Source organism: Stomoxys calcitrans, chromosome 4 (genome assembly GCF_963082655.1).
Source record: "Stomoxys calcitrans chromosome 4, idStoCalc2.1, whole genome shotgun sequence".
Classification (NCBI taxonomy): Eukaryota; Metazoa; Arthropoda; class Insecta; order Diptera; family Muscidae; genus Stomoxys; species Stomoxys calcitrans.
In genome coordinates, this window is record NC_081555.1 from 54,345,985 (window position 1) to 54,360,235 (window position 14,251).

At 38.6% G+C, this 14,251-nt stretch overlaps 1 protein-coding gene across 1 annotated transcript in view; it reads left to right on the top strand.

Annotated features, from left to right (window-relative positions):
- Positions 1-14,036, top strand: part of LOC106093061 (calpain-C) — a 43,298-nt gene extending 29,262 nt beyond the window's left edge. Inside the window, exon 2 of the mRNA XM_059367591.1 lies at positions 9,080-14,036. Coding sequence (XP_059223574.1) covers positions 9,080-10,397 — 1,318 coding nt within the window. The 3' untranslated portion in view covers positions 10,398-14,036. The remainder of the gene's footprint in view (positions 1-9,079) is intronic.
- Positions 14,037-14,251: the final 215 nt, after the last annotated feature.

Below are 14,251 nucleotides of genomic sequence, written 5' to 3' on the forward strand. Positions count from 1 at the left end.
TTGGGGACTTAAAAGAGTCGAAACTTGTTGTCTCCCAAAGGATTATCGGCTCAGAAACAATTTGCCAAATAACCTCCGGCGAATGCATATCAGTGACAACCTCTTCTAGAGCCGGGTTGTTCGTTGGAATTCCCCGAAAAATGTCTGTCAACAAGTAGTTCAAGTGTTTCCTCGCTAAGCATTGTCCATGCATTCTCTGACTTCTGAATATATCCAACCGTAATAGGTCTCGAGGATAGGATCTTCCTTAGCCTAGAAGCCCAGAATTTGTTCTGTATTGTCCCTTATATTATCTTAGATCAGGCTTGTAGATGTACCAAACGTGTAGTGCACTTGTGGATTTCGCTCTGTTGAAGAGTTTTCTGCAGTCCTTCCTTAGATTAACCAGTTCTGGGTTCCACCATGGCAGTTGCTGTTTGCCTCTTGGCTTAGCACTAGGACACGCTGGCACAAGCGAGTTAATAAGGACCGCCCGCTTGACCACTATGTTTATATCCTCCGCAGTTTCCACTTCCTTTTCTGGTCCAGAGGGTATAGTGCAGAATGTATGCCGAAATCTATTCCAATTCGCCTTTTTTCTGTTTAGCCTTGGGACCATTTCTACTGTATTTTCCCTAAGGCTGAAACTAATATAGCGATGATCAGAGAAGCTGTGGCCATCCAACACTTTCCAGTCATATAGTGGAAACATCCACTTATATCGTCCGATACAAAAGTAACATCTAGTATCTCCTGCCTGTTCCTGGTATTAAAGGTCGGTTTATTCCCTTTATTACAAATCGCCAGATTGCAACTTATAATATATTCGATAAGCAGCTCACACCTTTCGGTTATAGGCGAACTTCCCCGAAGCGGCTTTACAATGAGGAAATTTTATATGCATAAGCCGGACCATAGTCCAGATTTAGAATTTCCACCACTGTTGCAGTAGCCTTGTCTTCCGAGTCCGCCAGGATTTTATCCTCACAAGGCTCGTTCGAACTTGTCATGATGCTGCTATCTAAGTATCTTTTTTGGTCTGTCATTCCCCGCTGGCGCACACCTTGAGCCCAATCCAACCGAATGGCCCACCCATACAGGGCTTGTCGGTTTCCGTTTCGACTCCTTCCTTTCCTGTTCCGACCGTGGCAGGGGGAATTATAGTCTCCTGCAATCCTCCAGACTTTAGAGATGTGGTCGATAGTTCCTTAGGCAAGTGTTCAGCAACAACTGCTTAGTCATCTCCTGATTACTCAACCCCACCGCAACTATAGACCTTCAACTTGCTGAATTCGTAAAACACAACTCCATCAGACTTTATTGAGGTCTGTAGAGTTAAGTACGAATACTGCATGTCTCCGGTCGCCATCAGGTTATCCAATCTTCCAGTCGGTGGTTGAAAGATTGGGATTACAGTCCCTTAGTCTCCCAAGTATGGATTAAGGATCTGAGGAAATACTTGGTATTTAAGCGTATGCCATTGGTCGAGAAGGAACATCGTCCTTCATCAATAAATGCAGTGCTACGCCTGGTCAGATCTCCCCAATCTTTTTTAGGGCGCATTTATACATGTTAATTGAGCGTTGATCAATTAGTTTGTCTCAGCCCCGATTCCAACCTGCACCGTCGCAGACTGGAGGAGGCCCAGGTAATCGCAAGGACATCGGAGTATACAGATGACAGTCTATTGACTTTCCCACTCCAATTGTTCCTATGCAGCCCTGTTCTTCTCCCTTGTCGACAACTACCATCACCTAGCTGTCCTAAGCGACGTTAACAAAGGTCCTTGGACCCATATTACTATTGTTCGCCATAGTTCTTTTGGGCATGGGATGCCACCAGGTGACCGCAGACTTTTGGCTGACTGCGGTGCAGTTTCCGAATCTAGCCATGTAGCCTTTGGTGCAGGCCGTTCAGCGATTATCCGGGCCCAAATAAGGGAGTCTCTCATAATATAGGTGAGAATTTTAGGATTGTTCGCACCAAGCCTCCCAATAAACATGATAGCGATACGCCTCTTAATATTGCAACCTCTTAAAGAGTGTATTGATTCACAAATTATACACGCAGAGAAAAATATGGTTGACGTAACCATGTTTGGCCAGCAATATATATATTGTAAGTATATAGTCACTTTTTAACATATATTGGGTTGCCCAAAAAGTAATTGCGGATTTTTCATATAGTCGGTGTTGACAAATTTTTTCACAGCTTGTGACTCTGTAATTACATTCTTTCTTCTGTCAGTTATCAGCTGTTACTTTTAGCTTGCTTTAGAAAAAATGTGTAAAGAAAGTATATTTGATTAAAGTTCATTCTAAGTTTTATTATAAATGCATTTACTTTCTTTTAAAAAATCCACAATTACTTTTTGGGCAACCCAATAATATGAAATATTCTACAATATATTTGGTCAAACTGCAGTGCTAACTAATTAAACAATATTGTAAAATTTAAACATGGTATTTCAATTTTTTACAATATGTATTGTCAATTAGTATATGTTAAAATTTTACCATGTTACTGTTGAAATTTAAACATGGTGTATTTTTCCAGTCACCATTTGTTCGTTATTTTTCTTGCTTGCTTTGCTGCTCTCCTAGTACTCAAATTGAACAATTTTATTAGTTTTATCTATCGGTGGTTGAGGAGATTTGAACTCATGATCTCATGTCTGGTAGTCTTGCACGCAACATCTAGCCTATCGATATAACTTTCTTAATGACATAATAACGCAATAAGTATTACTGCACGACATAACGTTTCTCAATTAAATAAAATTAAAAAAGTGTAGAAAACACTTTTTAAATTTTTTTCTAAAAATTGTTTAAAGAAAAAATATTGCTAACCTGGGTTTGCAACAAAGTATGTAAAACTGAGATGTTTAACCACAAAACTAAAAATAGTATTCTCAATATTCATAATAGTGTAACAATTTTTTTCGGTAAAAATAATATTTTAAATCCTTACCATATTTAGAAACAAAAAAAAATAAATATGGCAAACGACAACTGTATTATTTTATTAAACTTTGACCATATTCTGAAATTTCGTTGTTGTTTTATATGTTCAAAATTTGATTTATATAATACAAATTGCGATATATATTGTTAACACAATCATGGCATTGTCGCAAAAACTATAATATGCTAAAAACTGACCACATAAAATCATATATTTTCTCTGCGTGTAGGCTCTCTTTGGAGTCCATACTAAGCCTACTCTGGGGCTCTAGATTTGCCGCTCCACTGGAAACATACGCAAATCGCCAACCGCCTAATGGATAACACTATCGTACCTATCCTTGAGTGACTTAAATATGTCTCCGAAAATAACTGCCTATTATGAGACGCAGAAAATTCTTGAAGTGATATCTAAATTTTCTCATTACGTTTGAAACATGAAGCAATATTTAACTCCGATTATATGTATTCTTTATCGCCGTCTATATCGTGCTATATCCTTATAAAACCCCCCATTTAAATCGATCTTGATTCTTGAGCATCTTGAAGGCGCAATTCTTATCCGATTAAGCCGTTTACTGGCTTAGGTGTATGTCCATAGTGGCATGGGGCGGATTAACATCCGCACCCTCTTTTCAACCGAACCTAACCTATTATCATATTTTATTATAAACCTATTATATAGAGTGATTTGTTAAGAGCTTGATAACTTTTTTTAAAAAAAAAACGCATAAAATTTGCAAAATCTCATCGGTTCTTTATTTGAAACGTTAGATTGGTCCATGACATTTACTTTTTGAAGATAATTTCATTTCAATGTTGACCGCGGCTGCGTCTTAGGTGGTCCATTCGGAAAGTCCAATTTTGGGCAACTTTTTCGAGCATTTCGGCCGGAATAGCCCGAATTTCTTCGGAAATGTTGTCTTCCAAAGCTGGAATAGTTGCTGGCTTATTTCTGTAGACTTTAGACTTGACGTAGCCCCACAAAAAATAGTCTAAAGGCGTCAAATCGCATGATCTTGGTGGCCAACTTACCGGTCCATTTCTTGAGATGAATTGTTCTCCGAAGTTTTCCCTCAAAATGGCCATAGAATCGCGAGCTGTGTGGCATGTAGCGCCATCTTGTTGAAACCACATGTCAACCAAGTTCAGTTCTTCCATTTTTGGCAACAAAAAGTTTGTTAGCATCGAACGATAGCGATCGCCATTCACCGTAACGTTGCGTCCAACAGCATCTTTGAAAAAATACGGTCCAATGATTCCACCAGCGTACAAACCACACCAAACAGTGCATTTTTCGGGATGCATGGGCAGTTCTTGAACGGCTTCTGGTTGCTCTTCACTCCAAATGCGGCAATTTTGCTTATTTACGTAGCCATTCAACCAGAAATGAGCCTCATCGCTGAACAAAATTTGTCGATAAAAAAGCGGATTTTCTGCCAACTTTTCTAGGGCCCATTCACTGAAAATTCGACGTTGTGGCAGATCGTTCGGCTTCAGTTCTTGCACGAGCTGTATTTTATACGGTTTTACACCAAGATCTTTGCGTAAAATCTTCCATGTGGTCGAATAACACAAACCCAATTGCTGCGAACGGCGACGAATCGACATTTCACGGTCTTCAGCAACACTCTCAGAAACAGACGCAATATTCTCTTCTGTACGCACTGTACGCATTCGTGTGGTTGGTTTAATGTCCAATAAAGTAAACTGAGTGCGAAACTTGGTCACAATCGCATTAATTGTTTGCTCACTTGGTCGATTATGTAGACCATAAATCGGACGTAAAGCGCGAAACACATTTCGAACCGAACACTGATTTTGGTAATAAAATTCAATGATTTGCAAGCGTTGCTCGTTAGTAAGTCTATTCATGATGAAATGTCAAAGCATACTGAGCATCTTTCTCTTTGACACCATGTCTGAAATCCCACGTGATCTGTCAAATACTAATGCATGAAAATCCTAACCTCAAAAAAATCACCCTTTATATCTATATTAATGTTCAAGCATGAGCCGATTTAGATCATATTCGGTTCAGGTACCAAGAAGTTAATATAATTCACAGTTAAAAACTTCAAAGAAATCAAAGAATTATAAGTGAGGATTTTCTGGCTTGAGATCCCAGATCTGCAGATCGGTCCATATGACTACTACATCCAAATATGGTGTGGTTTGGACCATGCGTGTTTGGAATATCGGGTGTCCTGGTAGAGATGGCAAACTATCGATATATCGCAACATTCGATATTTTCGATAGTTTCAATAATAAATATCGATAGTAGCGATGCTATCGTTAATTTCCCATCACCTATATTTCAAACGAAAATGAAAAGTAAAAATCAGGAGATCGATTTATATAGAAGCAATATCAATGCACAGGATAAATAAAACCAAGATAAATAAAGGATACGTTTAGTGTCGGATCACTTATTTTTGTTTAGTTTTGCAAAAAATTTAACTTTTCCGATAGTATCCGTCGGAAAAATATCAATCGACATTCCGTCAAAAAATTAAAAATCGATAGTGCCATCGATATTTTGTCAACTCTATGTCCAAGTGCAACTCCATTTTCCAAATTTTTTGGACTGATCTGTACCAAATTTGGTTCGTACAACGGGAAATCTAGACCAACTCGCTGCTCTCAACATCTGCGAAATAGTGCAACTAACTGTTTTAAATTTCAGCGAAATCGATTAACAAATGGGGCATTTATGGGCTTAAATCCCTAATTCGGCAGATCGGTCTATAAAACAGCGCATCTTTCATTTTAGACGAAGCTCATTTTTGGCTCAATGGGTACGTTAATAAGCAGAATTGTCGATTTTGGAGTGAAGATCAGCCAGAAGCATTGCAAGAGCTACCAATGCATCCAGAAAAAGTCGCAGTTTTGTGCGGTTTATGGGCTGGTGGCATCATTGAACCGTACTTCTTCAAAGTGAGCGCTACCGTGGGATGACGATGCCACATGCCAGGCAGCACGCGTAACAATGCACTTATTGAGAGGCGAATTCGGTGAACATTTTATTTCACTTTCGGGACCAGTCAATTGGCTGTCTAGATCGTGCGAAGTTGAAAAGAATATGCCAAAATTGGACTAAGCGAAGAAAAAATAATCTTTAAACATTAAATTATATGGACCATACAACCTATTCAAATAAAGATTTCATGCATTTTTCTGAATTTTATATGTTTTTTTTTTCTTGAAAAACTTGTTTTTTTGACAACAATTTAACGAAAGGTAACTCCAAATTATCTCATGTTAATTCAATAATTTTACAATAGTTGTTTGTTTTAATTCGCCAAAAAGACAAATTCGTAAACCAAAAAAAAATTAATTTAAAAATTTTTACTTTGTTGGAGCGCAGCAAGTTTTGAGATTGGAAACCGCTCCGCCCCGGGTTCATAAAATTTTGCTCCCCCTGCGGCAAAAATAGGCCTGCACCGATCCACTCAGAATCCCTGATTACATGTTTTGCAACATCAAATAAAAATTCTTGTTTCACCATGTTGATGTTTTTCTTATTTTCTATTTTTTTGTACATATTTAATCGAATATATATATATATTGATTTACACACTCATAGAAAAAAGTTTGTTGAAAATTGCAAACACAGTCTGCTGAATATTAGTAGTTAATTTTGCTGCTATTGTAGCTGTAGATTTACTATTACAGCAGTAATACTGCAATTTCAAATTAGCAGGCTAACTGCTAAAAAGTCAGTTGTTTGCTGAAAATGCTTAATTATGAAAAGGATGTTAGAAGAAAAAATAAAACACAAATATGTGTCTCAGTGGATGTTTATACTCGCCACTGAATGTATACTTTCCACAACCTTTTTTCCTTAAATTTAGATACAAATGCCATGCCTGTCATTTGCACATTAGTAGAGCTATAACAAAAAATGCGAGCTTACTCAGCAACATTTCGAAATGTATACCAATGGATGGATCAGTTAGCTTCTTTACAGTAATATTCCTTAAATTAAAATCATCTCCTCCAACAAAATTTCTAAAAAATGCATAAAGTAATCAAAACAAGTAACATGCAACCTCAAAATGCTGTACTCAAAATAGCAGATTTTGTTAGTTGAAATTGCAGTAAGAAATGTTTGCTGCAACAGCGGTAATGTCTGATTTCCATTTTCAGCAGACAAAAACTGCTGTTTTAGCAAACAAACAAACTGTTTTGCATAACAAATTTGGTTGAGTGCAGTTTTTACTATTTTCAATGTAAGTTTTATACCATTTCATGGGTCGGTCGATCGGTCATCGCAAGTAGTAACTTCAGCCATTGAAAAGATTAAAAGAGAGTTAGTGCAAGTGTGTCTGTCAGTCATTGGAAATAAAACAAAGTGGATGGTATTAACTCCCACAGAGCCCAGTACACCTGCGTAGATAAAGCAACTGGAGATAGCAACTTTATCTACCGTTGCATCACCGTGAACGAAACATATGACACCAGGTTTGGAATAAAACAAAAGGGTAATATTGGCTAACAGATGCTTCTTTGGATTAACCAAGCAGTTCAGGAGCAAACCTACATTTCAACAGACGAAAATCACACTATACAAGGCACTGATACTACCCGTGTTGTTATATGGTTCCGAGGCATGGGTAATTGTGAAAGCAGGTAGTACTTGGACTGTTTAAGAGAAATATAACTCGTAAAGTATATGGACCAGTCTGCATTGATGGAGAATGTTGGCATCGTATGAACCACGAGCTGTATGAGCGATATGACGATGTTAATCAAAATACGCCGGTTGCGTTGCGTATCAAAATACGCCGGTTGCGTTGATTATGGGATGTTGTCAAAATGAACGAAGAAGTATTTTGAAGGCGATCACGTACCACGCAAATCGGAATGACGAAAACTCAGGTTGAAAGATCAATTCGATAAAAGACATCTCTAATCTGCGTGTCAGAGATTGAAGAAAGTGCACAAAAGATCGAGGCGCTTGAAATTCTATTCTACCTTCTGCTAATGGAACAATTGTTCTGTTATGGCCAGCTAAGATTAAGTAAGTTACCATAGGTTGTCGAACGCGAAAAATCTTTAGCATTTTTGGAATTAGACAATCGAATTTAACAAAAACTATCGATACACAACTCTGCACTCTAAGGTTTATCACGCATGTCTCTATTGAGAGTATGGAGTTTTCTTTTATATATTTTCTTATTTACTAAAATAAATTTCTATTACCGAACTGTCGAAGGCAGATAAGTTACACAATACCACAAAATGTGAAGTTCGACTTCTGATACGACTGCTGTCGATTCTGCCCTTCGCCAATCGGAATAAGGGTAATTATTGATGTAAGTCTGTTGGGACTGATCTCATCAGATATGGCTGAAATGTAGACTTATGACTTAATTAATCCGAAGTTTGGTCCGAATCGATCTATAACCTGATATAGCTCCATTAGAACCGCTCTTCCAATTATATATCATAAGGCTCTAGAGAACGTAATTAATATACGGTTTGGCTAAAAATTTTAATATGTAATTCTCCCTTTGCGCTCTTTTATTTTGATCTGATTCCTGATTTTTCGAACATCTTCCAGCTCGAGATCATATACAATGCTTTCTATTCAAAGAATAACATAGCAAAGAACTTATAAAAGTTGAGCACGTGTGTGTTATTATTCAAAACACTCTGAGTGGTTAGTGGATCGCGATTTCTGTTACGCCATGTAACATCATCAGCACCTTTGTCAAATTGATTAAGGTTTCCTACATACATACCGGTGTAGATCACGCTTTTGTTTTGAAACAGGACTCAATAAGTTGTTAACTGAGGCGACAATCTGCTACAACAACAACGACCATAGAAACCGTGCAGAAAAACTTGAGAAATGCGATTTTATTCGGTCCAGCCGAACTTAACACCTTTAATTGTTTTTACTAAAGTTGTAGTATTTGTTGCGCTAAATCAGTTTATGTGGTATTTTAAAAAGTTAGGATTTCTTGTGGTGTTACAGTGAACGTGAATAGCTAGCTTCCTCTGCAAATTCAGAACATTACACAAAGTATCACTTTACTAGCGGAAGACAAAAAAAATTCTTTCGTACATAATTTGCCCCTTTTTTGAATAGAATTTTATTTAATATACCCTATTTTGGTTTTTTTTTCAGGCTATGTTCCCTGGATAAAGTGGAAACTTTGCTGGGTGACGCAGTTCAATTGGTGCGTATCAAGGATCCCCTCAAATGCAATGCTTTCGCAAACAATAACGATTTTGAAGGCGATTGGTCTGCTTTGTCATCGACATGGGAACGTGTTTCGGTGCAAGAACGTGATCGATTATTTGGACAGCTAGATGTTGGCGAATTTTGGATGTCATTCTTCGATTTCACGCAAACATTTTCCAGCTTAGAAGTTATCTACTTAGATGCCGACACTGCAAAAGATGAGCTATCACTGCAGGATCGACCAAAGAGATGGCAAATGAAAATGTTCCAGGGACAATGGAAACGTGGCGTTACGGCTGGCGGTTGCCGTAACCATGAATCGTTTCACATCAACCCACAGCTGCTGCTTAACATACCGGAAAAACAGGAAATTGTGGTGGCGCTTAATCAGCACACGGCCGTTGAGCCAAAAGTCATTGGATTTACCATGTACAAAATGAGTGGAATTGCAGGTTCAAAGGTTAATCAAAAGATCAGCGAAAGTTTACCCAAAGATTTTTTCAAAACCCATGTCAGTTTCCTGAATTCGGACTATGGCAACACACGGCATGTCACCTGCAAATGTCAACTGGAAGTTGGCCAGTACGTACTGATGCCCACGACATACGAGCCAGGGGAGGAGTCTAGCTTTACGGTACGTATACTTGGGACGGTGCCCCTGCGACTTTCGCTATTGGAAACACAGACTCTTATGTTGTTGGATCCGTTTCCGGTGCTCAAGAATGAAGCCGATTCAATCAAAATCAAAAATGTCTGCCAGTATGAGCCGGTTTTCATGCAATTAGCCGACGAGAATAAAACCATAAACTGTTTCGAGCTCCATGAACTCCTAGACGCCTGCCTTCCCAATGACTACATCAAGGGATGCGCCAATGTGGATATCTGCCGGCAAGTCATTGCCCTTCAGGATAAAACAGGCACGGGTCGCATTAATTTTCTGCAATTCAAAACATTCATGGTCAATCTAAAGTCGTGGCAAGGCGTTTTTAAAATGTACACCAAAGAGAAAGCCGGTATCCTACGCGCCGAACGTCTTAGAGACGCCCTTTACGATGTTGGCTTCCAGTTGAGCACCGACATTATGAACTGCCTAATGCAGCGTTTCATACGCAAAGATGGCACACTGCGACTTAGCGATTTTGCATCGGCTGTACTGCATTTAACAGCAGCATTTGACTACTTTCAACGCAAGGATCATAATCAGGATAATGTCATTGAGATCGAAATGTCCGATTGGATAAAATGTGTCTTGCGTTGCTAACAAAACGCCGCTCATACGGCGCTTGTCTTCGTAGAACTGCAGTAGTTAAATTAAATCTGATGCGCTTACCAGCCGAAGGCGCAGCACACCAAAATAGTCTAATTTAGTGTATAGAAAACCATTTTTCTAATCTTAAGGACCCATGATGACTTATTTCTTTTACGATTATTTAATTTCATCTCATCATCCTCGAGTGTGCTATATTGAGCCAATAGTAGTTTTCTTTTTTACTCTCAAACATCATACGAGAATCTACGAATCCCGAAACACCAAAAGCTATCTTCTAAAGACCAGGACTAAATTCCGAAAGAAACCTACTAAATTTCTCCTAAAACGAAATGAGTGTAAAAAAAGATACTATTCTTAAATTAAGTTTAAAGTATTTCAAAATTAAAATGTATACTATATATATATATATATTTTGTTTCGTGTTGCTATTAAAAATAGAATTAACAAAAAAAAATTCTAAAAGTAAGACAATGTGTGCTGTCTTCGAATGTTCATGCCCAAGTGAAAACTGATCTGTTATTTTGATTATTTTTTTGCAATTTGTTAATTGACGTTGATTATAGTATGTATATACCATTTAAAATAGTAAAGTTTAACTACTTTAAACAAAATTAAAAAGGACACCCTTTGAACTTAATAATCTAATCGCTCCTAGAGCTTATTAGGTCAAGTCAAGGGATTTGTTCGTCTGGGGTCTAAATCATCACATGATGGATAGTGATAATAACAATTTAACTGAAAATGCTGACTGGATTTGTCTTGTATTTATATTGCTAAGGCTTTAATTTATAACGATTTAATTGGCAACCATTTTTTATATAGGTAACAGAATTGGAAGTGTCACAATCATGAGCGTACCGAAGAGGCTCAGGAATGAGGCCTGAATCCGAGGGTGGTCCACTAGCTCTACAGGAGCGTAATTAGACCAAATAGTTTGGTGGACTGCGATTTAGAAAAAGTGCAATGTATAGATAATACAACAGGTTCAGAGAACATGTTGTTGTTTCAGCAGTGTGTAACACACTGAGGCAGCAGCCCTTGCTGATGAAGAACTACATCGAGTCAATACGGTACGTACAACCGGCTGCCATGGGATTGGAGAACATGTTGTCTTGGCATAGGCGGAGCGATGAGGACCACGCCCACTAGGGCACTGGAGACTATTCTAGATATCCGGCCCAGACATACAGATTAAGTGTGAGGCAGCCACTGCGGCTATGAGACTTAAGGCGATGGAAGAGTGGATAGGGGATAAGAGCAGGTCATACCATAGTGGCATAATCGAGGCGACTATAGGAAACCTGGAAGGACTGAAATATGTTTTCGATCAGATACCTGAGACCACACTTGATGCGATCACGGTCTTGGGCTAAGTCGACGGACGCTAGGACGACGAAGGTCCTATGGGGAGATTCAGATTGTGAGAAGACAAGGCTATTACTGAAAGTAAGCAGGCAATACCTTTCGGTATCATAACAGGACACATAGGAATACGAGCCCACTTATGCAAAATCGGTGCGGCAAGTGATGGCATGTTGGGAAGATGATGAGACATTTGTTTTCTACACCGGCGCTTAGTTGGGGACACAACAATAGACATGAACCAACTTTGGGGCCTGGTATGGAGAACAATTAGGGATTTTGCAAGTAGCACGGAATTCCTGACTTAGGTTTTATTTTTCGAGGTTACTTTTTTAGTAATTGGAGCGCACAACAAGCCAATGACTGGCTTAGGTGTATGTCCATAGTGTCATGGGGCGGATTAATATCCACACCCTCTTTTCAAACTAACTTAACCTAACAGATCACAGTGATACCAGTGATACGTTAGAGCAAGTAGTTGAAAGATGAAAAAACATTCGCACGCAATTATCTACGTTTTCTCCTTTCTTGTGCTACTACAATAGTTTGCTTGTTTTCCACTTACGACGGACTACTTAGTTTTTGTTATTGTAACCACATTTGAATGATGTGGTAGCGATCCTCGTTAAGCTCGTATAGGTGAGAAAGTTCGTTCCGTTGCATAGGAACGGTGGGCGTGTTATACTGTTAGGCGAAACGGCAGGGTATAAGGGGCGTAACTTACTACGTTGCGGGCAATCCCAAGTCCGCCTGTCCTATGTACTATATTCACCCTGCGGAATTTTCATGTGCATGTACATGCCTAGGAGGTACATCTTTATTGACGCCGGTTTGCGCAGAGAGGGAGTTCGGGGTTGAGACATCACGCCTTTTCCTGGAACTTCTGTATACATGGATGAGTCAAAGTTGGAAGAAGGCACCGTGGCAGCAGTCTTCATTGGGGTTTTAGGAATTAAGGTTCGATATCTTAAATCTTCTGAAGCCGATTGGCGATGCAGAAGCAGCTACCCGATTGGAGTACCGCGATATATGTCGCGACAAAGAGCTTCTTCGAGTCATGGGAAAGGATATCAGGCTATGCTGAGTTCCGGGCCAGTATGGGATCGCTAATGTGTACTGACCATGCTGCTGAATTAGTGAAGTCACCTCAACCTAGTCGAGGTCTCAACCAAGTCAGTTCTCGTGGCTATTGACTAATCCAAGGCTCTCGATAACGACATCCACACGTCCCACCAGCCGAGACTGAAATAATGGATCTTATACGTTGCGAAGCAACTTAGGGTAAAACAGGATGTTCCCTGAAGGTGATGAGATATCTCTGGCACTTATAAATCACCACTTATCAACCGCCAACTCCTAATGGACGATCGTATCAGACGAGCGACCCGCTGTGGAGTTCGTTGCAAATGAGAAGAGGAAGATGTTAACTGCTTCATTTCAATTCACTTTTTCATAGAGAGATCTCCAGAGACGTAATGTTCGATCTTCATAATCTGGAGCGAGAGGTTCGGCACTATAAAAAGAGGAACAAACTCAGAAAGCGTAGCCGTTAACCTCTCACTATCGCCCATCGTCTAGGATTGATGCCAATAAGTTAGATTTAACCATATCACGCACCGAAACTATTTATCCCATCAAATACAGAATTCCTAGGCAAAAGAACAATGGATAAAGACAACACACTGTCTCGGTATGATTCCTGCTCAGCCACCCCAACCGACCCTGTATATTGCCCCACTCTTCTGTAAGTTATTCAATCGAATTCATGTTTGGCAAATTATCCTTCCGTATACACTACGGCCGTAAGTGAAGCATTAAAATAGATATATGTATTTATTTGATTATTTGAAAATCTGTCAAATAAACCTATTCCAAATCAAAATTAAGTTTTATGAATACTGGTGTTACTGTTTATAACTTCCTTTATAGATGACTGTTTCCTGTAAAAAAATATTGGAAATCTAAATCGGGTTTAGTACCATAAACCCAAATATGGAAATATTTGTGTTAAATTTCGACCGGCTAGCTTTACTCGCTTGGGTGGCAGCGATCTTTTGGCAGACAGACGTAAGGGCACAGCTAAATCGGCTTAGAAACGTTATGAAAAGAATATATGTATATGCGTTTTAGGGTCTCAGAATAAATATGTTTCCACAATAAAATTCAGAGCAACAATAAGAAAGCATTGGTAGAAACAAACTACTCGACAAACAAAAACTAAATAAAAGTCCATTATTTATGGTCAAAATACAAAAAAAAATATTTAAATATTGATGTAGATCCGTCAAATTGAAAAGATGTGTGTTTATTTGGTTTTTGAGATATTGAAATATTTCAAGGAAATGTTTTCAATAACATTTTAGTTAGAATTCTTTTTAATATTCGTTTACTAACGCAAATAGCTCTTGTGAAAGTCTATCTAATCTTAACTAAATAAATAAAAATACCAAGTCTTTAATTAATTTTTGTTGAATGACTCAATT